General features: G+C 46.0%; 1 protein-coding gene across 1 annotated transcript in view; it reads right to left on the bottom strand.

Moving 5' to 3' along the window:
- Positions 1-16,012, bottom strand: part of LOC119965024 (lymphocyte cytosolic protein 2-like) — a 220,454-nt gene that overhangs the window by 70,509 nt on the left and 133,933 nt on the right. The window contains exons 8-10 of the mRNA XM_038795232.1: positions 14,797-14,894; positions 13,190-13,271; positions 4,710-4,790 (exon numbers count right to left, since the gene is read on the bottom strand). Of these exons, the coding sequence (XP_038651160.1) occupies positions 4,710-4,790; positions 13,190-13,271; positions 14,797-14,894 (261 nt within the window). The remainder of the gene's footprint in view (positions 1-4,709; positions 4,791-13,189; positions 13,272-14,796; positions 14,895-16,012) is intronic.

Below are 16,012 nucleotides of genomic sequence, written 5' to 3'. Positions count from 1 at the left end.
CACTATCCTCGCAATGGTCACCCACTGTCACTTCATCCATTTGAAGTGCAAGATTCCAGTTGACGATATATGATAAACTGAAGTCTTCAGTGAACCAAGCTGAACAAACAAATGTCAGAGATGACACAAAGGTACCAGGAGGAAATAATGACCCACAATTTCACAGCTGGCAATTCAAAGTGGTGGTTGAAAAAACTCAACCAGATGTATAGGCTGGCAGAAAAGCTATGCAAAGAAGTTATGACACAGAATGTCATAGAATCCTTACAGTGCAGGAGGCCATTTGGTCCACAGAGCCTGCACCGACCATCCAAAAGAGTACCCTACATAGGCACACTCCCTTGCCCTATCCCCGCAATCTCACCTCACCTCCACATTTTCGGAAACTAAGGCGCAATTTAGCCAATTCACCTAACCTGCACATCTTTGGTCGGAGGAAACCAGACCACCTGGAGTAAACGCACGCAGACACGGGGAGCACATGCAAACTCTATAACAAACTCCACAGACAGTGACCCAAGAATAAACCCGGTTCCTTGGCACTGTGAGGCGAACCACTGTGCCATCTTGAAAGATTCCTTGAAGAGTCAATATGTAGCCATGGAAAAACACGAGGAGCCAGTCAGGGTACAAACCCTCAAGACTCTCAACAGGAGTCAGCCCGTTCACAACTTCAGATGATAACCAAACAGGTGGATGAGGGTAAAGCGGTTGATGTGGTGTATATGGATTTCAGTAAGGCATTTGATAAGATTCCCCACGGTAGGCTATTGCAAATAATACGGAAGTATGGGATTGAAGGTGATTTAGCGGTTTGGATCAGTAATTGGCTAGCTGAAAGAAGACAGAGGGTGGTGGTTGATGGCAAATGTTCATCCTGGAGTTCAGTTACTAGTGGTGTACCGCAAGGATCTGTTTTGGGGCCACTGCTGTTTGTCATTTTTATAAATGACCTGGAAGAGGGTGTAGAAGGATGGGTGAGTAAATTTGCTGATGACACGAAGGTCAGTGGAGTTGTGGATAGTGCTGAAGGATGTTATAGGTTACAGAGGGACATAGATAAGCTGCAGAGCTGGGCTGAGAGGTGGCAGATGGAGTTTAATGCGGAAAAGTGTGAGGTGGTTCACTTTGGAAGGAGTGACAGGAATGCAGAGTACTGGGCTAATGGCAAGATTCTTGGTAGTGTAGATGAACAGAGAGATCTCGGCATCCAGGTACATAAATCCCTGAAAGTTGCCACCCAGGTTAATAGGGCTGTTAAGAAGGCATATGGTGTGTTAGCCTTTATTAGTAGGGGGATTGAGTTTCGGAGCCACGAGGTCATGCTGCAGCTGTACAAAACTCTGGTGCGGCCGCACCTGGAGTACTGCGTGCAGTTCTGGTCACCACATTATAGGAAGGATGTGGAAGCTTTGGAAAGGGTTCAGAGGAGATTTACTAGGATGTTGCCTGGTATGGAGGGAATGTCTTATGAGGAAAGGCTCAGGGACTTGAGGTTGTTTTCGTTAGAGAGGAGAATGCTGAGAGGTGACTTAATAGAGACATATAAAATAGTCAGAGGGTTAGATAGGGTGGACAGTGAGAGTCTTTTTCCTTGGATGGCGATGACCAACACGAGGGGACATAGCTTTAAGTTGAGGGGTGGTAGATATAGGACAGATGTCAGAGGTAGTTTCTTTACTCAGAGAGTAGTAGGGGTGTGGAACGCCCTGCCTGCAACAGTAGTAGACTCGCCAACTTTAAGGGCATTTAAGTGGTCACTGGATAGACATATGGATGAAAATGGAATAGTGTAGGTCAGATAGGCTTCAGATGGTTTCACGTGTCGGCGCAATATTGAGGGCCGAAGGGCCCGTACTGCACTGTAATGTTCCATGTTCTAAGTGCAGCGACTGACTAATAGAACAAACAGTGTTCATGCATGAGCACATCAGGTGTATAATGGGTGACCTGAGCAACTCACAGAACTGTGCATGCAAATGAAGCTTTTGTTCATTAGGAAAAGGGGGATGTTTGTAACTTTTGTTCAATATGGAAAGGGTAATATTTGTATCTTCTGTTCATTAGGAAACGGTGGATGTTTGTATCTTTTGTTCATTCGGAAAAGGGAGATGTTTGTATCTTTTGTTCAATATGGAAAGGAGAATGTCACATTTGAATTGCCGTAGTCATGCGAATTGATGCAAGCTCACTGGAGGCTGTCATGTCCGACCAGTTCAATAAATCCTCTCACTGAGAAGCACTGATGAAAACTTCTGTCCTTAAACATGAAACAATGGCCACATCCAATGAACATGTATGCAGTAAAATTATTTTCCTACTAATTAACAGGCTAACAGCTGCATGAAGAAAACGTTGGAATACAGATACATTGCTTTAAGAAAATTAGCATAAGAACCAATAAGGAGATGAGGAGATGTTCTTGCTGCTCTGACTGTGATCTGGAATAGGCTGCCTGAAAGGGTGCTGTAAACAGTTTCAAATCTAACTTTCAAATGAGTATTGGATGAATACTTAAAAAGGAACAGGTTTATAAAGAGCAGGAGTGGGACTAATTTGCTCGCTTTTTCGAAGTACTGACACAGGTAAAATGGGTCAAACAGGCAAAGTGCAAGTGGACATGCATTGTGTAACTCCTCTTGTAAGTCCTGGTATAATCCTTGTGTCATTTTTAATCCATGTCTTGCTGGCTGCTTTTTACTGGCTGTTGTCTTTAAAAACTACAGATGTCTGGTCTGGAACTGAAACTCCCTCCCCACTCCAAGCTACTTTTTGGACTGACCCAGGCACCCCTTGATGCAGTATGCTCTGTGGGATAGCTCATGGTGACATTTTGATGGACTTGGTTAGCAGCCAATCCCGTCTCCTGAAATTCCAATAGATCTTCTATTTTCTTGGGATTGGTAGAGCCATTTGGAAACTTCTGGAACAGAAAGGCAGGCTCCATTTCGGCTTTCAGACTTCTGCTCAGACCTGAAAGGCAGCACATACAGGTTGAGACTCTCTCTACTCGCTCTCTGGGCTTCCAGCTGGCCCATGGAAGTTCCACTGGAAGGTAAAGCAGATATCTCAACTCTCTGCATGTCGATTTGAAAGGCTGCTGTGGAAGGAACTTCTGATCAAAAGGCTGTAAACAGTCTCCAGCCATATTTGTAAAAGCTCAACCTCTGTTTGGAAGGCTGGGGAAGGCACAGTGCTGGTAGCTCTCCCCTGAGATCGCTAGAGAACGGGTCTTTTACTTCCTCTTCACTGCAGTTAATCTGGATCTGCAGATATGACAGACAAGTGCTTGATAAGTGGAGTGGATGGACAACCTTCATTAAATTCTCAGGTTGAGAATTCTAATATTATCTCAGTAATTATGAGAGCTAGTCTGGTAGAGACCTGTTCAACTGAATGTGACTCCTCAGAGAGAATTCTACAACTCCCATGTTCTAATTGAACGCCGATTCTAAAAGATCCAAAGCAACCGATGATTTCAAGATCGCCGACTACAAAGACTACCACCTCACACCAAAGATTAATCTCAGTCCTTTTAACCCGTTATTTTTGAACCTTTCCTTCTCACCCACCGTGTGTCTATCTTGTATGTGTCTAGTGGAGAGTGGGACAGGGTTTGGGGAATAGCTAGACTAGTAGATGATCGTTCTATTATTTTCATTACATATTTATATCTTCTAGTATAAAAGAACAGTTTAAAAAAAAAAAAATTCTTAAAAATCTTGGGCGAAATTCTCCCAAAACGGGAGAAATCGTCAAACTGCCGTAAAACCCGGGCGGGTTTTACGGCATCGCGCCACTTCCCGACGGGGGACCGATTCTGGTCCCCCGTCGGGGCTAGCAGCCCGACGTCGGAGGCTCCGACAAGTCGGGCTTAACGAAAATCGTTAAGCCCGCTTGTCGGATTTAGCGCCGGCTGACGCGTCATATGACGTCAGCCGCGCATGCGCAGGTGGGAAGACTCCACCCGCGCATGCGCGGGTGACGTCATCGCATTTTTGCGCAAAACCCGCGCATGCGCGGTCCGGGTTGCCCCTCAGCCGCCCCGCGTATTGATACTGCGGGGCGGCGGAAGGACAAATAGTGCGCGGGCATCGGGCCCGCTGCCCGCGATCGGTGGGCACCGATCGCGGGCCCATGGCACCCTTGGCACGGCCGTGGTACTGCCGTGCCAATCGGTGCCATGGTTATTTTTTTCCAGGTGGTCACGACGTTTTTACGAACGGCAGGACCAGGTGTGTTTGCCGTTCGTAAAAAGGTCGTAAAGGGCTGGGACTTCGGCCGTAAAAAAACGGCGGCAGCGATTCGGGTCGGGATTTCGGCGGGGGGGGCGGGAGAATAGCGGGAGGGCGTCAAAAAAGTCGGGAAGGCCCTCCCGCTATTCTCCCACCCGTCGTGGGGGGGGGAGAATTTCGCCCCTTGTGCCTGTAACTCATTGGAGCAGTCAAGGGACAAAGATCTCAGGAAAATACACAAATTGTTGGTTAATTCACTTATGTTGGGAATCAGGGTCTGTGGAGCTGAAATTGGGCGCACACTTGCCCATGGTGTCGTAATAAAAGAGAATTCATACTCATGTATGTGTGTGATAGATGGTAGTATCCAAGTTCACCTCATAATAAATGAGGTATGTGATGCAGCAATGAAGTTTCTGCAAATTCAAAGATTGAACAAAAATTTGAGAGGAAATAACAAGCAATAGCACTTACCCATTGAAGGGGAATCCCTTTCGCTGTGTGCGGAGGCTGATTGGTCTAAAGCAGGCTTCCTACTCCTGTCGACCATGGGAGCTGAAGGGAAATCATTAACACCATTTATAAACCTTTGAAACCCATTTATACTTACATGCTGAGTGTGGATACCCATAAAACACCAGTTTGGTGAAATAACAGAATAAGCAACATAATTCTCCCTCAAATTCTCTTCAGACAGGCTTTGCAATGCCACTGAGAGCAGGAAGTAAGCATAGGATAATCGCAAAATGCGAGGGTTGTCCTCTGATGAGAGGCTGTAGAAATTGGGCTGGAATGGGAGTCGGCAGTCATAAGACGTAGGAGCAGAATTAGGCCACTCGGCCCATCAAGTCTGCTCCGCCATTCAATCATGGCTGATATATTTCTCATCCCCATTCTCCTAGCTTCTCACCATAACCACTGATCGATCCCCTTATTGATCAAAAACCTATCTATCTCTGTCTTAAAGACACTTAGTGATTTGCCCTCCACAGCCTTCTGCGGCAAAGAGTTTTCACAGATTCACCACCCTCTGGCTGAAGAAATTTCTCCTCATCTGTTTTAAAGGATCGTCCCTTTAGTCTGAGATTGTGTCCTCTGCTTCTAGTTTTTCCTACAAGTGGAAATATCCTTTCCACGTCCACTCTATCCAGGCCTCGCAGTATCCTGTAAGTTTCAATAAGATCCCTCCTCATCCTTCTAAACTCCAATGACTACAGACCCAGAGTCCTCAACCGTTTCTCAGATAACAATTTCTTCATTCCAGGGATCATTCTTGTGAACCACCTGTGGACCCTTTCAAAGGCCAGCACATCCTTCCTTAGATACGGGGCCCAAAACTGCTCACAATACTCCAAATAGGGTCAGACCAGAGCCTTATATAGCCTCAGAAGTACTTTCCTGGTCTTGTATTCTAGCCCTCTCGACATGAATGCTAACATTGCATTTGCCTTCCTAACTGTGGACTGAACCTGCACATTAACCTTAAGAGAATCGTGAACAAGGACTCCCAAGTCCCTTTGTACTTCTGATTTCCTAAGCATCTTCCCATTTAGAAAATAGTCTATGCCCCCATTTCTCCTTCCAAAGTGCATAACCTCACACTTTTCCACATTGTATTCCATCTTCCACTTATTTGCCCACTCTGCTAGCCTGTCCAAGTCCTTCTGCAGCCTCAATATTACCTGTCCCTCTATAGATCTTTGTATCATCTGCAAACTTAGCAACAGTGCCTTCAGATCCTTCCTCCAGATCATTAATGTATATTGTGAAAAGTTGTGGTCCCAGCACCGACCCCTGAGGTACACCACTAGTCACCGGCTGTCATCCTGAAAAAGACCCCTTTATCCACACCCTCTGCCTTCTGCCAGTCAGCCAATCCTCTATCCATGCCAGGATCTTACCCTTAACACCATGGCCTCTTAACAGTCTCCTATGCGGATCCTTGTCAAAGGCCTTCTGGAAATCTAAGTAAATCACATCCACTGGTTCTCCTTTGTCTAATTTCCTTGTTACTTCCTCAAAGAACTCTTAACAGATTTGTCAGATGTGACCTCCCCTTGACCTAGCCGTGCTGACTCAGTCCTATTTTATCATGCACTTCCAAGTACTCCCCGATCTCATCTTTAATAATCTTACCAATTACCAAAATCAGGCTAACCGGTCTATAATTTCCCGTCTTCTACCTCCCTCCCTTCTTAAACAGTGGTGTTACATTAACCACTTTCCAGTCCTCTGAGGCCCTTCTTGCCTCCAGTGATTCCTGAAAGATCATCGCAATGCCTCCATAAACTCCTGAGCTATCTCTTTTAGAACCCTGGGGTGTAGTCCATCCGGTCCAGGTGATTTTTCCACCTTCAGACCTTTTCAGTTTCCCCAGAACCTTCTCCTTAGTAATGGTCACTGCACTCACCTCTGCCCCCTGGTTCTCCTGGAGCTCTGGCATCTCACAGGTGTCTTAGGGGCCTCACGGTAGCATGGTGGTTAGCATCAATGCTTCACAGCTCCAGAGTCCCAGGTTCGATTCCCGGCTGGGTCACTGTCTGTGCGGAGTCTGCACGTCCTCCCCGTGTGCGCGTGGGTTTCCTCCGGGTGCTCCGGTTTCCTCCCACAGTCCAAAGATGTGCGGGTTAGGTGGATTGGCCATGCTAAATTGCCCGTAGTGTAAGGTTAATGGGGGGATTGTTGGGTTACGGGTATACCGGTTACGTGGGTTAAGTAGGGTGATCATTGCTCGGCACAACATCGAGGGCCGAAGGGCCTGTTCTGTGCTGTACTGTTCTATGTTCTATGTCTTCCACTGTGAGGACTGATGCAAAGCAACTATACAGTTCATCTGCCATTTCTTTGTTTCCTATTATTACTTCTCCAGCCACATATTCCAGTGGTCCAATGTCTATTTTTGTCTCTCTCTTACCTTTTGTATATTGAAAAAAACTCTTCCTATCTTCCTTTATATTACTAGCTAGCTTGCACTCATACTTCATCTGCTCCCCCCTTATTGCTTTTTTAGTTCTCCTCTGCTTGCTTTTAAAGGCTTCCCAATCCTCTGGCTTCCCACTAAACTGCGCCACTTTGTATGCTTTTTCTTTAGCTTTTATGCTGTCCTTAACTTCCCTCGTCGGCCATGGATGCCTTGCCTCGCCTGAGCATGTTTCCTCCTCCTTGGGATGAATTTCTGTTGTGCTTCCTGAAAACCCCCAAAATCTACTGTCAATACTGTTCCACTGACTTCCCTGCTAGGCTCCTTTTCCAATCAACTCTGACCAGCTCCTCCCTCATGACTTTGTAGTTACCCTCATTTAATTGTAGAACATAGAACATAGAATGATACAGCGCAGTACAGGCCCTTCGGCCCACGATGTTGCACTGACATGGAAAAAAACTAAAGGCCATCTAACCTACACTATGCCCTTATCATCCATATGCTTATCCAATAAACTTTTAAATGCCCTCAATGTTGGCGAGTTCACTACTGTTGCAGGTAGGGCATTCCACGGCCTCACCACTCTTTGCGTAAAAAACCCACCTCTGACCTCTGTCCTATATCTATTACCCCTCAATTTAAGGCTATGTCCCCTCGTGCTAGCCACCTCCATCCGCGGGAGAAGGCTCTCGCTGTCCACCCTATCTAACCCTCTGATCATTTTGTATGCCTCTATTAAGTCACCTCTTAACCTTCTTCTCTCTAACGAAAACAACCTCAAGTCCATCAGCCTTTCCTCATAAGATTTTCCCTCCATACCAGGCAACATCCTGGTAAATCTCCTCTGCACCCGTTCCAAAGCTTCCACGTCCTTCCTATAATGAGGCGACCAGAACTGTACGCAATACTCCAAATGCGGCCGTACTAGAGTTTTGTACAACTGCAACATAACCTCATGGCTCCGGAACTCAATCCCTCTACCAATAAAGGCCAACACACCATAGGCCTTCTTCACAACCCTATCAACCTGGGTGGCAACTTTCAGGGATCTATGTACATGGACACCGAGATCCCTCTGCTCATCCACACTACCAAGAATTTTACCATTAGCCAAATATTCCGCATTCCTGTTATTCTTTCCAAAGTGAATCACCTCACACTTCTCCACATTAAACTCCATTTGCCACCTCTCAGCCCAGCTCTGCAGCTTATCTATGTCCCTCTGTAACCTGCAACATCCTTCCGCACTGTCTACAACTCCACCGACTTTAGTGTCATCTGCAAATTTACTCACCCATCCTTCTGCGCCCTCCTCTAGGTCATTTATAAAAATGACAAACAGCAACGGCCCCAGAACAGATCCTTGTGGTACGCCACTCGTAACTGAACTCCATTCTGAACATTTCCCATCAACTACCACTCTCTGTCTTCTTTCAACTAGCCAATTTCTGATCCACATCTCTAAATCACCCTCAATCCCCAGCCTCCGTATTTTCTGCAATAGCCGACAGTGGGGAACCTTATCAAACGCTTTACTGAAATCCATATACACCACATCAACTGCTCTACCCTCGTCTACCTGTTCAGTCACCTTCTCAAAGAACTCGATAAGGTTTGTGAGGCATGACCTACCCTTCACAAAACCATGCTGACTATCCCTAATCATATTATTCCGATCCAGATGATTATAAATCGTATCTTTTATAATCCTCTCCAAGACTTTACCCACCACAGACGTTAGGCTCACCGGCCTATAGTTACCGGGGTTATCTCTACTCCCCTTCTTGAACAAAGGGACCACATTTGCTATCCTCCAGTCCTCTGGCACTATTCCTGTAGCCAATGATGACATAAAAATCAAAGCCAAAGGCTCAGCAATCTCTTCCCTGGCTTCCCAGAGAATCCTAGGATAAATCCCATCAGGCCCCGGGGACTTATCTATTTTCACCTTGTCCAGAATTGCCAACACTTCTTCCCTACGCACCTCAATGCCATCTATTCTAATAGCCTGGGTCTCAGCATTCTCCTCCACAATATTATCTTTTTCCTGAGTGAATACTGACGAAAAGTATTCATTTAGTATCTCGCTTATCTCCTCAGCCTCCACACACAACTTCCCACCACTGTCCTTGACTGGCCCTACTCTTACCCTAGTCATTCTTTTATTCCTGACATACCTATAGAAAGCTTTTGGGTTTTCCTTGATCCTACCTGCCAAGGACTTCTCATGTCCCCTCCTTGCTCGTCTTAGCTCTCTCTTTAGATCCTTCCTCGCTTCCTTGTAACTATCAAGCGCCCCAACTGAAACTTCACGCCTCATCTTCACATAGGCCTCCCTCTTCCTCTTAACAAGAGATTCCACTTCTTTGGTAAACCACGGTTCCCTCGCTCGACCCCTTCCTCCCTGCCTGACTGGTACGTACTTATCAAGAACATGCAATAGCTGTTCCTTGAACAAGCTCCACATATCCAGTGTGCCCAACCCTTGCAGCCTACTTCTCCAACCTACACATCCTAAGTCATGTGTAATGGCATCATAATTGCCCTTCCCCCAGCTATAACTCTTGCCCTGCGGGGTATACTTATCCCTTTCCATCACTAACGTAAAGGTCACCGAATTGTGGTCACTGTTTCCAAAGTGCTCACCTACCTCCAGATCTAACACCTGGCCTGGTTCATTACCCAAAACCAAATCCAATGTGGCCTCGCCTCTTGTTGGCCTGTCAACATATTGTGTCAGGAAACCCTCCTGCACACATTGTACAAAGAACGACCCATCTAATGTACTCGAACTATATCTTTTCCAGTCAATATTTGGAAAGTTAAAGTCTCCCATAACAACTCCCTGTTACTTTCGCTCTTTTCCAGAATCATCTTTGCCATCCTTTCCTCTACATCCCTAGAACTATTAGGTGGCCTATAGAAAACTCCCAACAGGGTGACCTCTCCTTTCCTGTTTCTAACCTCAGCCCATACTACCTCGGAAGAAGAGTCCCCATCTAGCATCCTTTCCGCCACCGTAATACTGTCCTTGACTAGCAGTGCCACACCTCCCCCTCTTTTGCCCCCTTTTCTGAGCTTACTAAAACACCTAAACCCCGGAACCTGCAACAACCATTCCTGTCCCTGCTCTATCCATGTCTCTGAAATGGCCACAACATCGAAGTCCCAGGTACCAACCCATGCTGCCAGTTCCCCTACCTTATTTCGCATACTCCTGGCATTGAAGTAGACACACTTCAAACCACCTACCTGAACACTGGCACCCTCCTGCGAAGTCAAATCTGTGCTCCTGACCTCTGTACTCTCAATCTCCCGTACCCCAAAACTACAATCCAGGTTCCCATGCCCCTGCTGAATTAGTTTAAACCCCCCCAAAGAGCACTAACAAATCTCCCCCCCAGGATATTGGTGCCCCTCAGGTTCAGATGTAGACCATCCTGTCTATAGAGGTCCCACCTTCCCCAGAAAGAGCCCCAGTTATCCAGAAATCTGAATCCCTCCCGCCTGCACCATCCCTGTAGCCACGTGTTTAATTGCTCTCTCTCCCTATTCCTCATCTCACTATCACGTGGCACGGGCAACAACCCAGAGATAACAACTCTGTTTGTTCTCGCTCTGAGCTTCCATCCTAGCTCCCTAAAGGCCTGCCTGACATCCTTGTCCCCTTTCCTACCTATGTCGTTAGTGCCAATGTGGACTACGACTTAGGGCTGCTCCCCCTCCCCCTTAAGGACCCGGAAAACACGATCCGAGACATCACGTACCCTTGCACCTGGGAGGCAACATACCAAACGTGAGTCTCTCTCGCTCCCACAAAATCTCCTATCAGTGCCCCTGACTATTGAGTCCCCAATTACTAATGTTCTACTCCTTTCCCCCCTTCCCTTCTGAGCAACAGGGACAGACTCCGTGCCAGAGGCCTGTACCCCATGGCTTACCCCTGGTAAGTCGTCCCCCCCACAAGTATCCAAAACGGTATACTTGTTACTCAGGGGAACGACCGCAGGGGGTCCCTGCACTGACTGCTGCTTCCCTGTCCCTCTTACAGTTACCCATCTATCTCCAGTCTTTGGTGTAACTACTTCCCTGAAGCTCCTATCTATGACCCCCCTCTGCCTCCCGAATGATCCGAAGTTCATCCAGCTCAAGCTCCAGGTCCCTAACACGGTTTTTGAGGAGCTGGAGTTGGGTGCACTTCCCACAGATGAAATCAGCAGGGACACTGACGGCGTCCCTCACCTCAAACATTCTGCAGGATTGTAATACCGTTACATCTGATTGCAGCTTCTCCCTCTCAAACTGCAGGGTAAATTCTATCATTTTGTGGTCACTTCTTCCTAAGGGTTCCTTCACCTTAAGTTCCCTAATCAAGTCTGCCTCATTACACATCACCAAATCATCAGTCAGGGAAGATGCCTTGTGATCATAAATATTCACAAGGGGGCGGGGGATATGGGTCTGCAAACCCACCTCCATTCCCGGCGAGGGCAATTTAAGATCGTTAAGTGCTTGTTCAAAGTTTATCTCCCGAACGTTTTATGGAATTTGCTGGAGACAGCTGATGTTTAGGAACCTACCTATCTTAAAGCATCTCAAGTCAGGCATGGACTGGTTTGGGGTGAGACATAAGAGGCAGAAAGGTTTGCGAAGGTGGGTGTTCATGATGAACACAGGTGGAAGGGCTTTTCCCCTTGAGGTAAAACTTAAAGCGGCAATCACTAGTCAGCGGAGCAGTCAGAATTAAGAAGTTTGCCAAACACCTAGTGTAATCTCTAAGGTGGTGCACGTAAAACTGGACCCAGGCCCTCGGGAGGCCATATTCAGGATTTCGGACTAGCCGGGGTTGGAAGCGGGCATGGAGGCAGATGTTGTAGCCTTCACCTCGTTGATCACCCGCAGGCAGATCCTGTTGGGTGGAGATCAACCTCTCCACCCTATGCCCTGGCGTGGCGGAGGGATCTGCTGAAATTCTTAACTCTTGAGAAGGTTAAGTTTGAACTGAGGGGAAGGATGGAGGGGTTCTACAATTCATGGGCATTATTCATTATGCACTTTCAAGAATTGGATTACATCGAACACTCGGCGAGGGGTGGGATGTTTGGGAGGGTTGGGGACTATACATGTTAATCGTGACTATGGGTGATTCCGGAATCCTTTTTGTTAACATGCAGGCTGCTGTTTGGGGCTTTGGTGGGAGGATGTGATTGTTGTTGTTTATAAAGGGATTGACATTGTATTTGTTTCTGCTTATTGTTTGTTGGTGGGTGTAAATTTGGAAGTAAATGTGAAAAAGGAGGAGAATAAAAATATTTATCAAAAAAAAAGAAGTTTGCCAGTTCAGGGTTATCACATGGGCATCAGAGCTGTTGGCACAGTGGTTTGGATTCCACCTGAGCACCATGAATGGTGCGGCTAGAAATGGGTGTTGCACCCTCAGAAATCAAAGCCATTAGAGATTGCGGTGGCAGCAGCTTGCACAGGGTGGGCAGTGCAACGGCGTCAAGAGGCCAGCAGAGAGGGACAAGTCATATGAAGGAGAAAGAAACACGGTGTTGACCACAGGATCAATAAGCAGAGGTGAAGATATCCCTGGATATGACTGAGCACCCGTGCAGAAGGTGAATGCAACTCTCTAGGCAGATGGTCACAGATACCTGTGCAGACCTCCACAGCATTTCACAAGTGACTACCAACCAATACATCATTTAGGTGACAGATGCCCTCTTCACCAAGTCTGAGCAACACATCAGGTTCATAACTGATGGGGCATTTCAGGGTTATGGGGCACTGGGTCCGGGGCCGGGCCTGGCCGACTGGTGTCCTGCAATAACCTCCAGTACGATATGTTTTCAAACTAGCACAAAAGATCACAGAAACTCAGATTGTAACCCAACTCCCAGACATTAAATCCACAATGTTTATCCTGACAGACCTGGAGGAGACCGACAATGACTAGCAAATGATGCAAGATCAGTTAAAAGAAATTGAATGTAGAAACATGTGGAATGCTTGATTAGTTCCAAAGTACCTCTGTAACCAGGTGCTGAGAAGCCTCGATCTTTGCTGGGACCTGGGTCCTCATTGACTGACATATTGGAGAACAAGTTTGACTGAAAAAGAGCACATTACATCAATAAAGATGGATTACTTGTTCCTCATTGATCGGCACCAATTTTAACGTGAATGTTTCATTCATAGAAGCTTGATTCTACAGAATGGAACTAATTGAACATAGACTATGTGTGAGATTGGTGGATTTCTGAACTTATCCAGCTCCTGAAGAATTAATCATTTTTTATTTGCTGACTCTAACATTACAATCAGAAGGATCGATTTTCATTGTGACTCATCTGGTGCTAATGAAATTTGGGGTCAGACCCATTCCTGCCTATTACTGTTGACAATGGAGCCAGCACCATCTTGAGAGGTGACCATCATTAGGTGTCCAAAGCAGCTGCCTGATTTGGGAGTTAGTCTTTTAAATATGGAGATAGGGGTGCTGAGAAGTAACTATGACCCATTTCAGGTCGAAATGGTCGGGGGCGACAGATGGGGCATACTTCACCCAATTTCACAGGTGAAGGGGAAGGAGAGACCCACCAACCCATCCGGTTAATATCAATGAGGTTGGAGTATCACATCACAGAGAAGTTGGGGTCCTTGCAGGTGTTGAGGTGAGAGGATATGGGGTGGTCTCCTCGGCAGCTGAATGGGCGCTCAACCAATGCACTAAATCCAAAAGTCAAAGTGGATGGGAAGCACTTACACCTCAAGTGTGACACAAGTTAATCCAAGGCAAAGTTCCCTCCAAAGTGTACTGCTAACCATGTTCAGGTTCAAATTGTGCAACGTTAAATACAGACTGCACTCGGGGGCTGCACTTATCTCCCCAATACAACATTTCCATTTTCCTCACACCATTAATTGAATCTCTCAGAGTAACATTATTAAATTTTACAGAGTTAGGGACAATGGAATTACAGTCTCAATGGACAGGGCTGAGGTATAAGAGTATGGGATGAGCATTACTGGTGAGCCATCTTGCTTCACAGGAATTTAGATTGATCATTGGGTGTAGTTCAAGGTGATTGCGAGTTTTCTTCCATCAAATTAATAAATTGAGTGTTGACATTCAGACTGCAGCTCTTCCCCCAAGCAAGGCGCTGAAACACTAACTTGCAAACTTCGTGAAGTGTTGAAATGAGAGAGGCACAAGTCAGGAGTGTGATGGAACACTCTCCACTTGCCTGGATGAGTGCAGTTCCAACAATAGTCAGGAAGCTCAACACCATCCAGGACAAAGCAAGTCACTTAATTGACACCCCATCCACCGTCTTAAATGCTGATGTTGTCAGAATCCAATTGCCATTTTGTATCAATAAGTGACAACACCATCACCTGCTGACAGACTGTGAGGAGATATCTATTTTAAAGGGATACATGGTTGTTGTCAGAAAAAGCCCAGGAAAGAGAAAAGGTTGAACAATATTCGACTAACTCTACTCAGGAGGATTGAAAATGAATCTGAGTAGATGGCTCATTCTGAGTGCTTTCACAGGGTATGCAGTCACTCGAAGTACAAGGGATAAAGACGAGTTAATGAGGCACTCAACCCTTCTGCCAATTGACACTTACAATATTGCCCTTGTTTCCAGCTGGTACAATTGGCACTGACCCAGGACGCTGAGGGGGGATAGGCGGGTGGTTAGCTGATTTTAATGTTGATCGTTTATCTAAGAAAAAATAGAAAATGTGATTAGCGAATTTTAGATAATTTCACAGCCATAAATTAATTCTAATTATGGAGTTAAATATGTTAATCTGCGACAGAAATCCTCAGTCCTGCCTTTATTATTTCTAGAATTGACCATTCTAACACTGCCTCACTACCTGCAAACCCAAAGGAGGAAATTTCCACACCTCTGCTGCCAACAAGGGGTTACATGTCTGCGGGTTTGTACACCTTCTGTTAGGGACCTATTTCTACACCCTTCATGCTGGCTTCCCACTTTGTACCTTTTGTAAATTCAGCTCATTAAATTTCTGCTTCACATATCTAATTCATATCCAGCTCTGATCACCCTTTGCCCCTGTCCTCAGCGTTCTCCCCGCATCTGTGTGGGTTTCCCCTGGGTGGTCCGGTTTCCTCCCACAGTCCCAAAGATGTGCAGGTTCGGAGTAATTGGGTGGGTTCCGAGGTAGGGTGCTTTTTCAGAGGGTCAATGCAGACTCGATGGGCCGAATGATCTCCTTCTGCACTGTAGGGATTCTCTGATTGGTCCACATCACCACTCCGAAAAACTCCTCAACTTTAAAATTCTCATACTTGTATTTGTCTGTTTCGTAATTTCACCAATGGCTCATTGTTAAATTTTATTTGGTAACATTCCCGTGTAGCTGTTTGTGATGTTTTACAACATTGAAGATGCTATATAAATGTCAGCTGCTGTTTCTTGTAAATATTTCCAGAACACAATCCTTCATGATGTTATCATTAATGTTTTAATAACTTCTCTTCTGGAACTTAGCATCAAGCTCCTTAACTCTCTGGGATCTAACATCTTCTCATGAAACCCGGAACCTATCACTTTGATCAGAATCCTAGGGATCATTGACCAGAAACACAACTCGGGCAACTATATAACCATAACTGGACTAACCATATAACCATCACTGGACCAACCATAACAGGACCGACCATATAACATAACTAGACCAACTATATAACCATAACTGAACCAACCAGATAACCATGACTGGACCAACCATAACAGGACCGACCATATAACCATAACTGGACCAACCATATAACCATAACTGGACCAACCATATAACCATAACTGGACCAACC

The sequence above is a fragment of the Scyliorhinus canicula genome, chromosome 4 (genome assembly GCF_902713615.1).
Source record: "Scyliorhinus canicula chromosome 4, sScyCan1.1, whole genome shotgun sequence".
Lineage (NCBI taxonomy): Eukaryota > Metazoa > Chordata > Chondrichthyes > Carcharhiniformes > Scyliorhinidae > Scyliorhinus > Scyliorhinus canicula.
This window is presented reverse-complemented; position numbering and strand designations above follow the sequence as displayed.